At 43.2% G+C, this 17,018-nt stretch overlaps 1 protein-coding gene across 8 annotated transcripts in view; it reads right to left on the bottom strand.

The window, feature by feature from the left end:
• PTPN5 (protein tyrosine phosphatase non-receptor type 5) overlaps nucleotides 1-17,018 on the bottom strand; it is a 140,594-nt gene that overhangs the window by 14,904 nt on the left and 108,672 nt on the right. For all 8 annotated transcript variants that reach the window (XM_084632331.1, XM_084632330.1, XM_084632335.1 and 5 more), the window contains 3 exons: nucleotides 11,826-11,910; nucleotides 3,712-3,791; nucleotides 2,981-3,118 (listed from right to left, as the gene is read on the bottom strand). In XM_084632331.1, coding sequence (XP_084488457.1) covers nucleotides 2,981-3,118; nucleotides 3,712-3,791; nucleotides 11,826-11,910 — 303 coding nt within the window. The remainder of the gene's footprint in view (nucleotides 1-2,980; nucleotides 3,119-3,711; nucleotides 3,792-11,825; nucleotides 11,911-17,018) is intronic.

The following is a 17,018-nucleotide window of genomic DNA, read 5'->3' as shown; positions in this document are numbered from 1 at the left end:
AGGGGCCAAAGTTTCAGGTAGTCTTCTTTGCAGTCACCTGGTTAAAATCCAATGTGCAATTATCTACCTCACTCACGTGCATAAAACTTGATTTGTGAGTGTGCACCATGTGATGTATATGCACGTTTTAAAATTTCATTTGGGAAGCCCGAAAGAAATGTAGCAGGGTTTATTAATATTCTATTCTATTCATTTTTATTATATAATGACTGATATTCATAAATAATCTGCTCTTTGATCATTAATATTTCTGTGCTGTGCACAAACGGATATGGAAATGTACAGTACACCTTTTCTGTCTCTAATAAAGAGCCATTGCTCTCTGAATTTGAAATTATAAGCTGCATTTCTTTTCCCTACAAAAGGACATGACTGGAAATGATTTTGGAATATAGAGTGTGTTCAAAACCCCACTATAAAATGGGAAAAGATCCTACATCAAAGCAAAGGAACAAAAAGGAAGAAAGTGTCAGAATACAGATTTTAGTTTTGCTAAATCACTTTGGCCAAATCTATGGGCTCATTCAGTGTAACTCAAACAGTCTGAATAACTGAAGCTATAGTCCACATTTAAGGATATATTATGGCATTTGTGCCACAGTGTTGCCTGAGAGGTAATGGAGAGCAAAACTTCCCAGGGAAAGTACTGGGAAAGATTGTCTCTCACCGATACAATTTCTCCTGGGGCTGCTCCGTGCACACGGAGTAGGCCCTCTTCACATCAGCAGAGATTGCTCCCCTTGTAAGCCTATTCCAGGGACCAATGTGGAGGGGGGTCAATTCTGAACAAATGGCTCCCCAGGGATGAAGCAGAGAGCAAGCAGCCCGCATGCTCCCCAGAGTACAGGGGCTGCTATTGTGGGAGGTCTTTGCGCACCCACATAAGTGAAGGGAGAGAGAATACTTGCAAGCCCTCCCTTCTGCAAAATCCAGCACAATCTGGCCCTTAACCTTAAACTTTGTGAGCAAGTTAAAAAAAAATCTGCTGGAAGGGAAGGGCCAAGAACTAAAAAGTGTCTTGAAAAGTTGCTGGGCCAAATTCTCTTATGGTGTAAACGGCTGCTGCTCCATTAATGGAGCCGTGCCACTTCACACTAGAAACAAACGTGGCCCATTATGTCACTGTGAACGCAGACTGAATTTTCCCCCTCCTCCTAAATTGCAGAATCCATGGTAAAAAGCGTCAAATGCGCCAGCAGCTATCAATAGCACAGACGTTATGTTGCTGAAATGAGTGGAGTAGGATCGCCCACACATTTCTGTGGGCTGTCTGTCAGTTTGGATTAGATGTGACAGAGGGCTGGGATACTGAGCTGTTCATCCTCACGTTAGCAAAGCCACTGTGTATAGCAGAAGCACAAAGACTTCCTTACTAGCATCATAGCAGAACAAAGGTTTTAGTTCTGAATCTACGCACTGTGGAGACCTGATATTTATATATTAATATGTATTAGAAAAAAAGGGAATATAGAAGACATTGGCATGGAAGAGCTTACCCTATATTTATGTCTGAATCCCACAGAACCATTTAATTTTTGATACCACAGGTATCAGGAAAGACTCAGTATCTCTCTATGTTAGATATATGCTGCAGCCAGCGTCACTACTGTGTCGGTAGCATGGCCGTGCAGTGTTTCCTGAGGCTGACATGACAGGTGGGATTGTCTGTCGGTGTTGAATAACAGGAAACACTGACGCTAAAGATTATTTTGCATTCTAGTGGTACAACCCAGATGTAAAAACAACAGTGGGAAAGCTTCAGAGCAGAGAAGACAATGAAGGACATGATCGCTTCTTGGTCTCTTCTTCCTTCTCAAGTGTATGGTCGTAAAATTTTCAAAAGGGCCTAAGTGATCTTGAAGTCTAAGTCCCATTTTCTAAAGTGACCTAGGAATTTAGGGCCAGATTTTTAAAGGTAATTGATTTCAATGGGAGTTAGGCACACAGGTACTCCCACTAGGCACCTTTCTGCATCTTCAGGTGCTTAAATACCTTTGAGAATCTGGCCCTAAGTCTCATTGAAAGTCCATGGGAGCTAGGCTCTTCAGACCCAGATTTTTAAAGGTATGTAGACATTGCTCTGCTCAGTGTTGCAATACCTAACTGACTTTGGAGCCTAAGTCTCATTCAAGTGTGACTTTCAACAAGACCAATGGTCCAAAGTGCTTAAATCACTTTTGAAAATGGGACTTAGCTGTCTAAATCACGTAGGCCTTGCAACACTTTAGAAAATTAGCTCCTAAATCATTTGGGCACTTTGAAAATTTTACCCCACTCTTATTTCTGGCCTCACAGTTTCTCCGTTGGTGTTGCAAAGTCCCGTGCTTCCAGAGTTTGCATCACCACTGTTTTGGGATCCTGTGGAATAATGTTATGATACTGGCCACAGGATCCCAAAACAGTGGTGATGCAAACTCTGGAAGTCTGGAACTTTGCAGACAGAATTGTATGGGATGGATTGGTAGAAATACATTCTATAACCACAGACGTTAACTCTCATAAATACCAATTATAGCAGGGGATGATTCAAAAAAGTTTGGAACATCTTAATGGTTGCAATATTTTAACAGCATTTCCCCAAAATGATAAACAACCGGGGCAGTCCTCCACATACAAATCATCTTTAACTGCTTCTCAACATAACTAACATTATAACAAGACATAGTATGTTTAATGAAGCAAGGACAGCTTAATGGAAAAAGGATGCAGAAGATAAGCCAAAATAAATACAGGATAAAGAGGTTCAGTCTCTATTACTCTATTGTTTATAGGTATTCATATACAAAAATTAATAGGTCTTGAACTTGGTGGGGGTGTTGCTTTTGAAACCTTCAGCGATGACTTCAAAAAAGGTAACTGCAAAGCACGATAAACTTTGGTCACTGAACCAACTCATTTATTTCCATGGGTCTGGCACCTGTCCTGTGAAATACCTGCTACAAGAGAGGATTGAGACATAGCTCATATGTAATATCATTACCTCATTCATCTCTTCTATATTGGTAATCATGACAATGATGGGAGAACGCTCCTGCCACACCATTCTCCAGAAATCACTGACAGTATTAACTATGGGTCCCTGAGTAGCAATATATACCTTTTCCTCTTCTCCATAGCCCTGCCAACAAAGCAACAATAAATCACTATCACACAGTGTGCGCACACACGCACATGCCTGGACACGTCAATCTTTACCCAGGGAAAGCTCTCATTGTCTACAATGGGATTATTGCCTGAGTAAAGTCTGCAGTATCAGGTCAACAGTTATCAATCCAAGAGGTATTGTGCTCACGCGCACTCTTCCTCCCGCGCGTACACACACACACACAGGCAAGGTAGAAGGTACAACTTCAGGTTACACAAGCAGCAGGCAATACTACGGCAATGGGATTGATTCATGCTACAACAGCCTGGTGTTAACTCCAGGTCAAATCCTGCAAGCATAATTCCCATTGACTTTGCTGGGAGTTTTGCTTGCATCAGGCCAGTGAGGCAGGGAACTTCATGTCAAAAAATGCAAATATCTTGTTTTTATTGGACCAGAACCTTTACAGTTGCGCTCTGAGGTTCTGCTTCCAATAATAGAAAAACAAGACAGAAAAAGAAACCAAAAAACAAGATGGTCTTTAGAAGCCAATGGACATGGCGATTATTCTTAAATGATCAGTTGCAAACAGTCTATGCAGGTACATTGGACTGCTGAGCTCTTACCCGGATGTAGTTAGCATTGATATATGAGCTAAGAGGATCATCCTGATCAGTTGAGGTAAGGCACACTCTGCTGTGAGGATCTACAGTGTGCAAAGAGAGAGTTAATAGTTATCTGTCAAGAGGAGTAAAAGATTTTTAAGATCGTTTTCTAACCATTAGTAATACAGCTAATTACTCAGGCATATTCATTAGTCGCCACAACAGATACCTGCGATGCTCTAAAGGGGGCACTGGGGAGTCTCTGATTGAAATGTGTGTATATATCACTGCATTTACCTTCAGTGTGCAACTATCAACAGATATTTGCATGCAACAAAATTAAATATCTTACTAAATTAATATTACTGCTCTAAGTAGAGGGGTAGTTCATCATTTATAACTGCAATAGCATTTGAATGATTCTTGGCATTTGACTATGTCATCTATGTCTAAGCTTTGAGATAAATTTCATGTAACGTATGCAAGCTCACTACATTACTGTAATTTGCTTTTGCATTAATTTCATTTTTATGTGCATTAAAGTATTATTTAGCAAATAGTGTTAACAAGTAATGACTTCAGTGAGGCTTTCTGCCTAAGTAAGGACTGAGTAAAAACTGTGTTAGGACCTCAAGATTTGCCCTATTTGGTTTTATAAACTCTATCCCTAACCTTATTTTTTGGCCTTAAATTAAGGCCTTATCTACACAGAATAATTGCACCATTTTCACTATGTTGGTATAGTTAAAGCTATACAACCCGTGCTAGAGTGGATGCAGTTATATTGGTATATCTTAGGGCCTGTCTACACATAAACCACTACAGCAGCACCTCTTCAGGGGTGCTTCTGTAGCACTTCAGGAGAACCCCTCCTGTAATCCACTCCATGGGTAATCCATCTCCCCAAGAGATCGACAGAAGAATTCTCTCATAAACGTAATGCTCACCATCCCAGGAGTTAAGTCAGTTTAACTGGATTTTTCACATCCCTCAGGCCATGTCTACACTACGAAAGTACTCCGATTTTACAGAAGTCGGTTTTTGGGAACAGATTGTATAAAGTTAAGTGCGTGCTTCTACACTAAGCACATTAATTTGGTGGAGTGCATCCACAGTATCGTGGCAAGCATCGACATTCCGAGCGGTGCACTGTGGGTAGCTAGTCCACAGTTCCCGCAGTCCCCGCTGCCCATTGGAATTCTGGGCTGAGCTCCCAATGCCTGATGGGGCCAAAAATTTGTCATGGGTGGTTATGGGTAAATGTCGTCAGTCAACCCTCCCTCCGTGAAAGCAACAGCAGACAATCATTTCGCGCCCTTTTCCCTGGATTGCCTGAGCAGACACCATAGCACCGCAAGCATGGAGCCCGTTCAGCTCACCACAGCAGTTATGACAATTGTAAACACCTCGTGCATTATCGTGCAGTTTATGCAGAACCAGCATCTGAAAAACCAGGCGAGGAGGTGATGGCAGCGCGGTGATGAGGACATTAACACAGATTTCTCTAAAACCGCGGTCCCCAGCAATTTGGAGATCATGGTGTTACTGGGCCAGGCTCATACCGTGGAACACCGATTCTGGGCCCGCGAAACAAGCACAGACTCGTGGGACTGCACAGTGTTGCAGGTTTGGGATGATTCCCAGTGGCTTCGAAACTTTCGCATGCATAGGGGCACTTTGATGGAACTTTGTGACTTGCTTTCCTCTGCCCTGAAGCGCAAGAATACCAAGATGAGAGCAGCCCTCACAGTTCACAAGCGAGTGGCAATAGTCCTGTGGAAGCTTGCAACGCCAGACAGCTACTGGTCAGTCAGGAATCAATTCGGAGTGGGCAAATCTACTGTGGGGGTTGCTGTGATGCAAGTAGCCAACGCAATCATTGAGCTGCTGCTATCAAAAGTAGTGAGTCTGGGAAACGTGCAGGTCGTACTAGATGGCTTTGCTGCAATGGGATTCCTCAACTGTGGTGGGGTGATAGATGGAACACGTATCCCTATCTTGGGACCAGACCACCAGGGCAGCCAGTACATAAACTGCAAGGGGTACTTTTCAATGGTGCTGCAAGTACTGGTGGATCACAAGGGATGTTTCACCAACATCAACGTGGGATGGCCGGGAAAGGTTCATGACGCTCGCGTCTTCAGGAACTCTGGTCTGTTTAAATGGCTGCAGGAAGGGATTTACTTCCCAGACCAGAAAGTAACTGTTGGGGATGTTGAAATGCCTATAGTTATCCTTGGGGACCCAGCCTACCCCTTAATGCCCTGGCTCAAGAAGCCATACACAGGCACCCTGGACAGTAGCAAGGAGCTGTTCAACTATAGGCTGAGCAAGTGCAGCATGGTGGTAGAGTGTGCATTTGGACGTTTAAAGGGTCACTGGCGCAGTTTACTGACTTGCTCAGACCTCAGTGAAACCAATACTCCCACTGCTATTGCTGCTTGCTGTGTGCTCCACAATCTCTGTGAGAGTAAGGGGGAGATGTTTTTGGCGGGGTGGGAGGTTGAGGCAAATTGCCTGTCTGCTGAATATGTGCAGCCAGACACTAGGGCGGTTAGAAAAGCACAGCAGGAAGCGCTGCGCTTCAGAGAAGCTTTGAAAACCAGTTTCATGACTGGCCAGGGTACTGTGTGACACTTCTGTTTGTTTCTCCTTGATGAAAACCCGCCCCCTTGGTTGACTCTAAATTCCCTGTAAGCCAGCCGCCCTCCACCCTTCGATCACAGCTTGCTTGCAAAGGAAATAAAGTCACTATCATTTAAAAAACATGTATTTTTTATTAATTGATTATAAAAATAGGGAGATAACTCACAAGGTAGCTCAGATGGGGTGTGGGAGGAGGGTGGGAGGGAAGGAAAAGGCCACTTTAAAACTTGCTGAATGACAGCCTTCTGTTGCTTGGGCTGTCCACTGGGGTGGAGTGGTTGGGTGCCCAGAGCCTTCCCCTTCCCCCGTTCTTGGGCGTCTGGGTGAGGAGGCTATGGAACTTGGGGAGGAGGGAGGGCGGTTAAACAGGGGCAGTCTGTGATCCTGCTGCTGTTCATGAAACTCCACCAGACGCCGGAGCATGTCTGTTTGATCCCGCAGTAGCCCCAGCGTTGCCTCATGCCTCCTCTGATCTTCCTGCCGCCACCTCTCCTCACGTTCATCGGCTATTTTCCTGTACTCTGCTATCGTGTCCCTCCACACATTCTGCTGAGCTCTGTCAGTGCCGGACGACTGCATGAGCTCAGAGAACATTTCATCGCGCGTGCGTTTTTTTCGCCGCCTTATCTGAGATGGCCTTTGGGACGGAGGAGGGAGGCTTGAAACATTTGCAGCTGCTGGAGGAAAAAAAGGGAGTGAAGTATTTTAAAAGATACATTTTACAGAACAATGGCTATACTCTTTCACGGTGAACAACACTATTCACATTACATAGCACATGTGATTTTGGTACAAGGTCGCATTTTGCATCTTATATTGAGTGCCTGTGGCTTTGGTGTTAGAGATCACACACGCAGGCCAGGCAACAGAATTCGGTTTGCAGGCGGCCATGGTAAGCCATAGTCTTTTGGCTTCTGCAATCTTCAAAACAGCAGCGCCCTCCGCTCCCATACCAAGCAAAGCATGTTGAGTTGGCCGTTTAGTGCTGCGGTTTTCCTGTTAACGTGCAGCAGCAGAAACCAAACTAACCCCCCACCCCATCCAATTCTCTGGGGTGATCGCTTTACCCCTCACCCCACCACATGGCTGGTATCAGGGAAGATCCCTGCTAGCCAAACGCGAACAGTTCAGCGCCAATGCCCCCCCCCCGCCCCACCGTGTGGCTAACTGCGGGGAGGATTGCTTTTCAGCCACAGGCAAACAGCCCAGTCGGAATGGCCACCTCTGAATGTCCCCTTAATTAAATTCCCCTATTTCAACCAGGTTACCATGAACGATATCACTCTCCTGAGGATAACACAGAGAGATAAAGAACGGATGTTGCTTGAATGCCAGCAAACACCGGGACCATATGCTGCCAGGCTTTGTCATGCAATGATACCAGATTACTTCCTACTAGCATGGCATGGTAAAGTGTCCTACCATGGAGGATGGAATAAGGCTGCTGTCCCCAGAAACCTTCTGCAAAGGCTTTTAGAGTACCTCCAGGAGAGCTTCATGGAGATATCCCTGGAGGATTTCTGCTCCATTCCCAGACACGTTAGCAGACTTTTCCAGTAGCTGTACTGGTCACGAATGCATCTCAAGTCCTCAGGGCTACTTAATCATTAAAAAACGCTTGCTTTTATAACATGTATTATATTTTAAAAGGTACACTTACCAGAGGTCCCTTCTCCGGCTTCATTGGGTTGGGAGGATATTTCAGTCAGGGTGATAAAAAGATCCTGGCTGTCAGGGAGAACGGTGTGATGTGTGCTCTCCTCAAGCTCATACTCCTTCTCCTCCTCTTCCCCGTCCGCAAAATCTTCAGGCATGGCGGAAAGTACCCCATCATTGGAGTAGATGGACAGGGGTGGAGTAGTGGTGGCAGCCCCCCCCTAGAATTGCATGCAGCTCAGCGTAGAAGCGGCATGTCTGGGGCTCTGTCCTGGAGCATCCGTTTGATTCTTTGGTTTTCTGGTATGTTCGTCTGAGCTCCTTAAGTTTCACGCGGCACTGTGTTGCATCCCTGCTGTAGCCTCTGTCCCTCACGGCTTTGGAGATTTTTTGAAATGTTTTGGCATTTCGTCTTTTGGAATGTAGCTCTGATAGCACGGATTCCTTTCCCCATACAGCGATCAGATCCAGTACCTCCAGTTCGGTCCATGCTGGAGCTCTTTTTCGATTTTAGGACTGCATAGTCACCTGTTCTGATGAGCTCTGCATGGTCACCTGTGCTGATGAGCTCGCCTGGCCAAACAGGAAATGAGATTCAAAAGTTCCCGGTGCTTTTCCTGTACACCTGGCCAATGCATCCGAATTCAGAGTGCCATCCAGAGCGGTCACAATGGTACACTGTGGGATAGCTCCCGGAGGCCAATACCTTCAAATTGCGTCCACACTAATTCGAAATGGCGATGTTGATTTCAGCGCTAATCCCCTCGTTGGGGAGGAGTACAGAAATCGGTTTTAAGAGCCCTTTATGTCGAAAAAAATGGCTTTGTTGTGTGGATAGGTGCAGGGTTAATTCGATTTAACGCTGCTAAATCTGACATAAACTTGTAGTGTAGACCAGGCCTCAGTGACAGAGTAATACTGACTTAATTTCCTAGAGTAGACCAGGTCATATTCATTGGGGAATAAGCCATACCACCGTAACTATTTTTATACCATTGTAACTGCATCCACATCAGGAGGAGTTATACTGGTATAACTATTTTGGTAAAAAAACAAACAAAAAAAACCCCCAACCAATAACTGAAATAGTTATACCAGTATAAAAATAGTGCGCAGACCACACCAAAGTTGACAGTGTCCCTTAAAGTACTGTCATACACTCACAGCACAAAGAAGCAAAACAATGTTAGTTATTTTTCTACAGTCTTTTCTAAGAGTGTTTTGAGCCTACACTAGGTTTTGTAGTAGGATCTCCCTAGGCTGAGATTTTTTAAATTAAAGTGACAGATGATAATACCTAGTTCATAGATACAAATTTTCATCAGTAAATCTCAAAGTAGGTTAGTATCATTAATGCCAGTTTACAGATGGAGATACTGAGGCCCAGAGAGATGAAGCGACTTGCTCTAGTGGCAGAGCCAGGAATAGAACCCAGTTCACCCGAGGCCCATCGCAGTACTCTATTGCTAGGCCACAGTGCCTCCCTAACAATAACACTTATTGAAAAGTCTTACAAAATTTAATAAGGAGTGAAAGCAATGTGGCTGTATACAATTAAATATGGTTGCCTAGAAATTTTGCTTAGAACCAAAAAGACTGAAAGAGAATGATATATAATATCTTTCCTTTTTAGATTTTGACCCTCTATGGAGTTCCATAGCAAGGATAAAATATCACATTCTACAAGATAATCCAAAAAACTATAGAAAAATGATCATTTTCTATTCGATTCTGTGGCACTTTTCCATAAGGGAAAAGGTTTCAGATTTTCTGTCAACATGCAAATTTAGCAGTTTGTGAAACAGCCAAATTAATCTGCTTAGCTTGACACATCTCCAAAATCAAACACACCCTCACCCCTTAAAAAGACTCCCCAAAACTTTGAAATTCTTGATTTTTATTCCAGTCAGTGGAAAAGTCTGATTTCCTCTGGATAAATTCCTTGTTAACATTTATCATCAGTCTAGAGTGGGAGCCAGTCCTCCCATCTAGATGGCTCACAGCAAAGGAAATGAGCATTACCAGATTTTGTAAGACTGAGGTGAAGTTAGCATCAAGAGAACTAGCCTGAGGAATGACCAAGCACTTACTGAATGCACAGGGGAAAAGCTAACTGGAACCTCATTAAAAGTGATAGGACAAGATTTTCAAAAGTGGCTAGCAATTTTGTGTGCTTCCATTTTTGAGTGTTTAACTTGAGACACGTTAAAGAACTCCAATCCTCAAAAAAGTGCTGGACAGCCCCCTTTAGAAATCACGCTCCTTTAAGGTATATCAATTTGGGTTCCCAAATGGAGGCACTCAGATTCACTAGTCATTTTTGAAAATCATCGCTGTAATGTCCAAACTAACGTAAAGTTTGAAAGAAATGATAAAGCACCCAACCGTTAGTATGTTTTAGGACGAAGGTTCTGAAATGTTTGGCTGAGTGTTTTTAACACTTCTGGTCCCAGAAGGGGTATCTATATGGGATTTCTGACTCAGACTGGAAGTTTAAGAGTTGGGGGTTTCAGGAGAAAGCCTATTCTTGCCAGATTTCCACTCCAGTTTTGCAGACTAAAGTGATTTGCATAGTTGATCAGATTCTAATTTCTGGATACTTATTTATCTGAGCCTAACTAGCACTCTGAACCATTTGGGCTTCCCTAACAAAGCTGCAACAGAACTTGATGGCGGCATCTATCTGACAATGGCTTAGAGAAAAGAGAAGGATCTGTCAAAACATTAATATTCAGACACGACATCTTATAATTGTATCACTTTCCAAACTATCTTTAAGTGTGACAGAGGGGAAAACGATAATGGCTGTAAAATCAATCCCAAGCAAAATGTTTCTCAAAATTTCCATTCTTTGCTATAAGTAATAAAAAACCTTACATTTAAAAAAAAAGATGTATTATATTTTCTTGAAGATACTGGGCCAAATCCTGAGGCCCTTATTCATTTTTCACTTGGGGCCTGATCCTGAGAAGTGCTAAGCACATTAGGCCCAATCCAGCACACAGTGATTTAAGTGGGAATCTTGTCATTGACTTTAAAGGGCACTAGACCAATGCCCTTATGACTTATGGCACCTTATGACTCAAGTAATCCCACTGGCTTCAAAGGAAGCACTTGGATAGTAAAATACTGCTCAGCATGAGAAAGGGCGTCAGAATTTAGCCCTTAAACACGAGTTTACCAGAGGAAATGAAGTAAAACCTGAATAAAGCATCAAGATTTTGGGCAACATTTTCAAAAGCACCTAAGTAATTTAGGAGCTTAATTCCTATTTTCAAAAGTGATTTAGGAGCTTGCATCCCATTGGCTTTCAATAAGACTTAAGCACCTAAGGCCACGTCTACACTACCCGCCAGATCGGCAGGTAGTGATCGATCTATCGGGGATCGATTTATCGCGTCTAGTGTAGACGTGATAGATCGATCCCTGATCGCTCTGCCGTCGACTCCGGAACTCCACCACAGCAAGAGGCGGAAGCGAAGTCGACAGGGGAGTGGCGGCCATCGATCCCGCACTGCGAGGACGCGAAGTAAGTGATTCTAAGTCGATTTAAGATACGTCGACTTCAGCTACAGCTATTCTCGTAGCTGAAGTTGCGTATCTTAGATCGATCCCCCCGCCCAGGCCTTAGTCTCTAATGAAAAGGGGACGTGGATGCTCTTGAAAACATTACCCTTGCTCAATGTTAGCTTTAGCCTAGCCGAAGTATCCTGAAGAGGATTTGTGAAATTCATTCCACCAAAAGCAAGAAACTAAGCAAATACTGGATACTGAGACTTCTCTAAATACTGCGTCATCGAATTGCAGAATGACAAAATAGGTCTGGAACTTACTTGGGAGAATTGTTTTGTAGCGATTCTTCCGCACTAATCCTGGAATATCATATTCCTTTGGATCAACGAAGTTCATTGGGATTTCCTGTTGGAAGATGCACAATAGACTATATTAATAGATTCACGAGGGGGAAAAAACCATTACGTCTTGACTGTGGAGGAGTAGCAGAGATTAAGTCAATTGAGACATATGGCATAGTAGTTCTAGCAATTTACCACCAAAGCACGACTGATGGTTTCCTTTTTGTGTCAATGGTTTTCTTTTTCGAAATCATGAATATAAAAAATGTTCCGGATGACTAATGCTGTGAGTGGTACACAGTATGGCGCTATTTCCGCTCCTAATATTCTTAGAAGTGTATTGTGACTTGAGGCATAAATGTAAGCCAAGGATGGTGCGTAAGCTGCAGCACCTCAGGAAGCACCGTACTTCAGACACGTCCCTCTGAGTCACAATCCCTCCCCTTCTTCCTCCTTGTTAAAACCGGGTCAAGTAATTTGCTGCTGGCCTGCATCTGCAAAGTACAACACCCTCCATCACAGCTCACCTGCACTAGTCAGTAGTATGGGAATGGGGAGTGGAAACAAGGAACCACTCAGTTTTTGCCCCTCCCCATCCACCTTCTCTGGGAGGGGGGACAGTAAGGAGATACTGTGTGTGCACCTACCTCTCCTACACAACTAAACCCAAGGTCCAGGTAGCTCACAGAGGGCTGTCAGGGGTAGGTTCTTACTCCCTTACACAGGTGTGCAGGCCAAGTCACTAACTGGCCCTTAGAAGGTGAGGTCTTCCGGGCATGGCCCTGATCCTCAGTGGGGTCTTTGGGCTCTACCCATGATATAAATATTACATAACAATAGTAATTTCTTAAATGAGCTTTAACAGGGCTACTTCTTTATCAGAAACAGCCACAGGGAGAAATAACAAGAGAATTAGCAATGGGTTATGGAGCCTTTCACATCTATATTACAGACTGAAATCTCAGAGCTCAGGCTGGTTTCATTAGGAGCCAATTGATTGCTCTTCAGTGGGCTACAGCATGTGAAATTAGTTGATCAATTCATAGTGGATGCACAGCCATGTAAAGCACTCTCAGGTGAGAGACCAAGGACTGAATGTGACCACAGAGACTAAACTCCCCTCAGACCCTGATTTTTCCCCTTCAGAACAGGATAGAGGCACAAAGGCAGAGCTTGTTCTGGTTCTGTGTTTAATATGTTCTGTGGGTAAACAAAAGGTAGAAGACTGTTAAAATTAAACACTGAGTTTTCTACTCCAGGTGCTCTCAGCCTGCCTCTAACTCAAATTCATGGTGGAAAAAGCGTTAGTAATCTTCAACCTTAGCAAGCACCCAACTAAAAAATAAATACATTGCTAGAATGGAGGTCATATTTCATGGTTGATGCTATTTTGCAAATGCAGTTTTGCTGATCTTTGCTTTACCTAATTATTTTGCAATTAGCCATGTGTTTTCCTTGCTTTCCCTGTCCCTTACCATCAGTGATTTTGGGGAGATGATGTCCCAGAATACACCAGAAAGGCCACATTTTTATATGCTTTTATTCAATTTAATTTTGAAAAAAAAACCTCATAAATCAGTTCCTATTGGGTCCCATAGGGAACTGAATGCAGAGGTCGAGGTGTTTACTCTGACAGATGGACAGATGAGCAAGTTGGAACTGGTAATGCAATTGACCCAGAGTCTCTTCTTGCAGCCAGTTTTATTAGCTAGAATTCTGTTTATAATGTATCCAAGAATTAGCTATAAAAAGACTGAAAAAAAATCATACTTTGTCTCCCCAATCCCTATTACAATCAACACTCTCTTAATCTGTCAAATAAAAGGAAAAATTGACAACTTGTAAATCATTGTTGATAACAATTTTCCTCAAACATGGGAAAATGAATTAAATCCCTTTTCTGTTCCAATAGGACACACTTGTCCTCATCCTGATTATCTCCCACCTTTATTACTAGCACTTCCTTTTCTCTAGCCTCCAGGATGCCCACAGTACTCACTCAAAATGCAGCTGCTCAAGTGACCTTCCTTACCAGTCAGATTGACGGTCACCCAACTGAGCAAATCCTTTCACTAGCTCCCACCACTTGTATGCTGCACAAAATTTAAGTGTCTTGTCCTTGTCTTCTGAAGGCCCTGTAAAATTCCACTCTGGCTGACACCAACCATTTGTCTCTTACTACATCCATTCCCCACTCCTATCCACCTCTGCTTTGCTGATGATGCCATTTACGCAGTCTCATTCATTTCTTTCTCTCCTTCCAGTCCTCATGATTTTTTCCATGTTATCTCTGGTGTGTCAGACAAGATGGCAGCCATTATCAATGAAGTGTTCTTTTCCCGTTTCATCATGACACCCTCCACCCCATCTCTGCACTGAATATCCCCATCTGAGATATCCACAGGAAGGGCCACAAACAATGATAAAACTGAACAGTAAGAATAGCAATTCCAAATCTACTCCCAGCCCATGCTATTTATTCCTCTCGTCTCCTCAGTGCTCCTCTGTTTTCTGGGCTAGATTCTAATCTCTTTGGGGCAAGAGCTGTACACACTGTGTGTCTCGTACAGCACTGAGCAAACAAATTGTTTGTTAAGCCCCAACATTTCATGGGACTAATTTCCACCTTTTCCAGGTGTACTGTTTAGGGCAAAATCCAAAGGGTCTTCCTCGGGTTTTACTCACTCACTACTCCAGTAAACTCTTGCTGAAGTCAAGGGGAATTTGCTTGCGTGAGTAAAAACTAAAGCCAGGTCTATACTACGGAGCTATATTGGCATAACTACGTCACTCCAGGGCATGAAACATGCACAGCCTGGAGCAACGTAGTTATACTGACCTCACACCTCATGTAGATAGCTCTCAGGGAGCTGGATTAACGACGCCAATGGAAGAAACTCTCCTGTCGGCACAGTAACATCTTCGCTAACGCGCTGAAGCTGCGCTGCTATATGGGAAGACAAGCCCTAAGCCATTCAGCACTCGGACCAGCAGATATTGCTCTTGACTTTCCCTTCAAAGCGTACACACAATTTGATGCTTTCTCCACCATGAATTCGAACATTTCTAGCCATGCGAGTAAGAGGCAGACTGAGAGCACATGGCATACAAGTTCAGGGTTTATTTATTATTCAGAGCTGGTCATCATTTTTGCATATAAATCTTTTTTTGACAAAACATTTTATGGAAAAAAAATTCTATTTTTGCCCCACTGAAAATAAAGTACATTTTTGACTAGCTTTAATATCACTTTACTAACCTGTAATATAGGGCAGGCCACATGGGCTACAACAATTCACTCTTGACTTGCCCAGCTTGACTACAGTAGCCAGCTCAGGCACTTCCTCAGCAAAGATGCATCTCAACAACTACTTTCCTCTAAAACAGCACTGTCCATTATTAAATGTTTCATTTTTAAACAGTCAGGATTTGTCTACACACAAAAGTTGAACTGCTTTAATTATACCGGAATAGTTAAAGAGATATCACTCTTCTCATGTAGACATAGCTACATTGATATTATGGTGCTTATACCGATTATTCCCATATGGGAAAGGTATAAGGACATTATATCATATTATGTATAAGGCACTTTCATACCTACATAATTACATCCACATCAAGGGTTGTAATGGTATAAACTATACTGGTAAAAATAATCACACTTCTTACCCACATAGTTTTTGTATGGGTATAACTACGTGAAGACCTGGCCTCAGTAGTGACAACCGTGCTCCTCCCCCTGAGTAATGTGATAACTAATTACATTACTCACAGCCACCAAGGAATCAGTGATGAATCACAAAGTGGATTTGGCTTGATGGTTTTCCTTTGACAGATGCTTTGTCTGCCTCCTGTTTTCTTTAGCCTATCGCTTTTGAGCCCTTTCTGATGGCCAAATCTTAAGGTCTTTAATCAGCTTTTCCTCAGTGCTTCCTCAAAAGGGAGTGTGGGACTGAAGGAAAACTGAGTAAAAAATGAGTAAGGACCACAAGGGTCTGGCCTTCTGTTTGGAAACTGTGCCCCAAAATGTCTTCTCTGCCTGTGCTTCTGAAAGGGAAGAAAGCCCAGCAGCTGCAGGTGTGGGGAAATAGAAAGGGAGTACTCTGAGGTGTTGTTCCATTCCTTTCTCTGCTCCATAAAAGGTCCTCCATGGATTCTCTGTCAGGTCAGGAAGTAGGTGGGCTCTGGGGACAACAGCTGTGCAAGGCATCATCTTCCTGCCACTTTGCTGGGATTCCATGCTTAAGAGAATGCAGACTGGGTCAGCATTAACTTAGGCGGTTCCTACCTGCGTGCTCTGAAAGACCCTGGCATGAAAAGAGGCAAGAAGTTGGGTGCAGGTGAAGCAAAGGGCCCGATTCTCTGTTGCTTAGCATCCTGCACAGTCATTTTCACTCATGTAAAGTGGGCATAATACACTGCTAAGTCAGAATTCTCCACTCACTCACACTCATACTATCCTTTTGCGCTCACTTTGCCCAGGTACAAATGACAAGTTGCATGACAGTGGAGAATCGAGCAGTTAGGACAGAAGCTTGGATAAAGAGCAGAGAAACTGAAAAGCCATTGTGCTAACTGCAATTAAACGTAGCCGGTCTTTTCACAAGGCTGCTCAAAAACTCCAATTCTACTTGTATGTGATGCTTGTATTTCCACCAAAAGCAGAGTCACAACGCTCCCCAAAAATAAAAGTGGATACATGAAGTCAGGGAAAGATACTTCAGATTCATACTGTCAACTGAAAAAGCAGCTAATATCTAATGAACATTTTCTAAGTGGATGACAAGGATAGTTAGTGCAAATTCTCCGTGGCATTTGTTAAGTGGGACAAACACCCTATGTTTCACCCATCTGGATAACTTTCAGACAATTCAGAAGAGCAACTCTGTACAGAGTATCCACCAGTAAAGTGGATATACGAGGCTGAAGTCATGCCTGGGGTAGCCCTCTGGGATTCAAGAGTTATACCCAAAGCAAATTTGACTCTTTTTCTTTAGTCTAGTGCGAAACTGTGAAATTTTTGTTAAGAAGTAACATGGTGAGAAAAAGGCTTCTGAAAACAAAGCTAGATCTTCATTACCAAGACTAGGACTGCAAATGAAAAGATAGCTGAAAGCCTTCTAATCCAGTCATTTCCAAGTGTAACAAATTTGGGGATTTAATAAAGCT

The sequence above is a fragment of the Lepidochelys olivacea genome (assembly GCF_965140295.1).
Source record: "Lepidochelys olivacea isolate rLepOli2 genome assembly, chromosome: 6".
In the NCBI taxonomy this organism is placed as follows: domain Eukaryota; kingdom Metazoa; phylum Chordata; order Testudines; family Cheloniidae; genus Lepidochelys; species Lepidochelys olivacea.
This window is presented reverse-complemented; position numbering and strand designations above follow the sequence as displayed.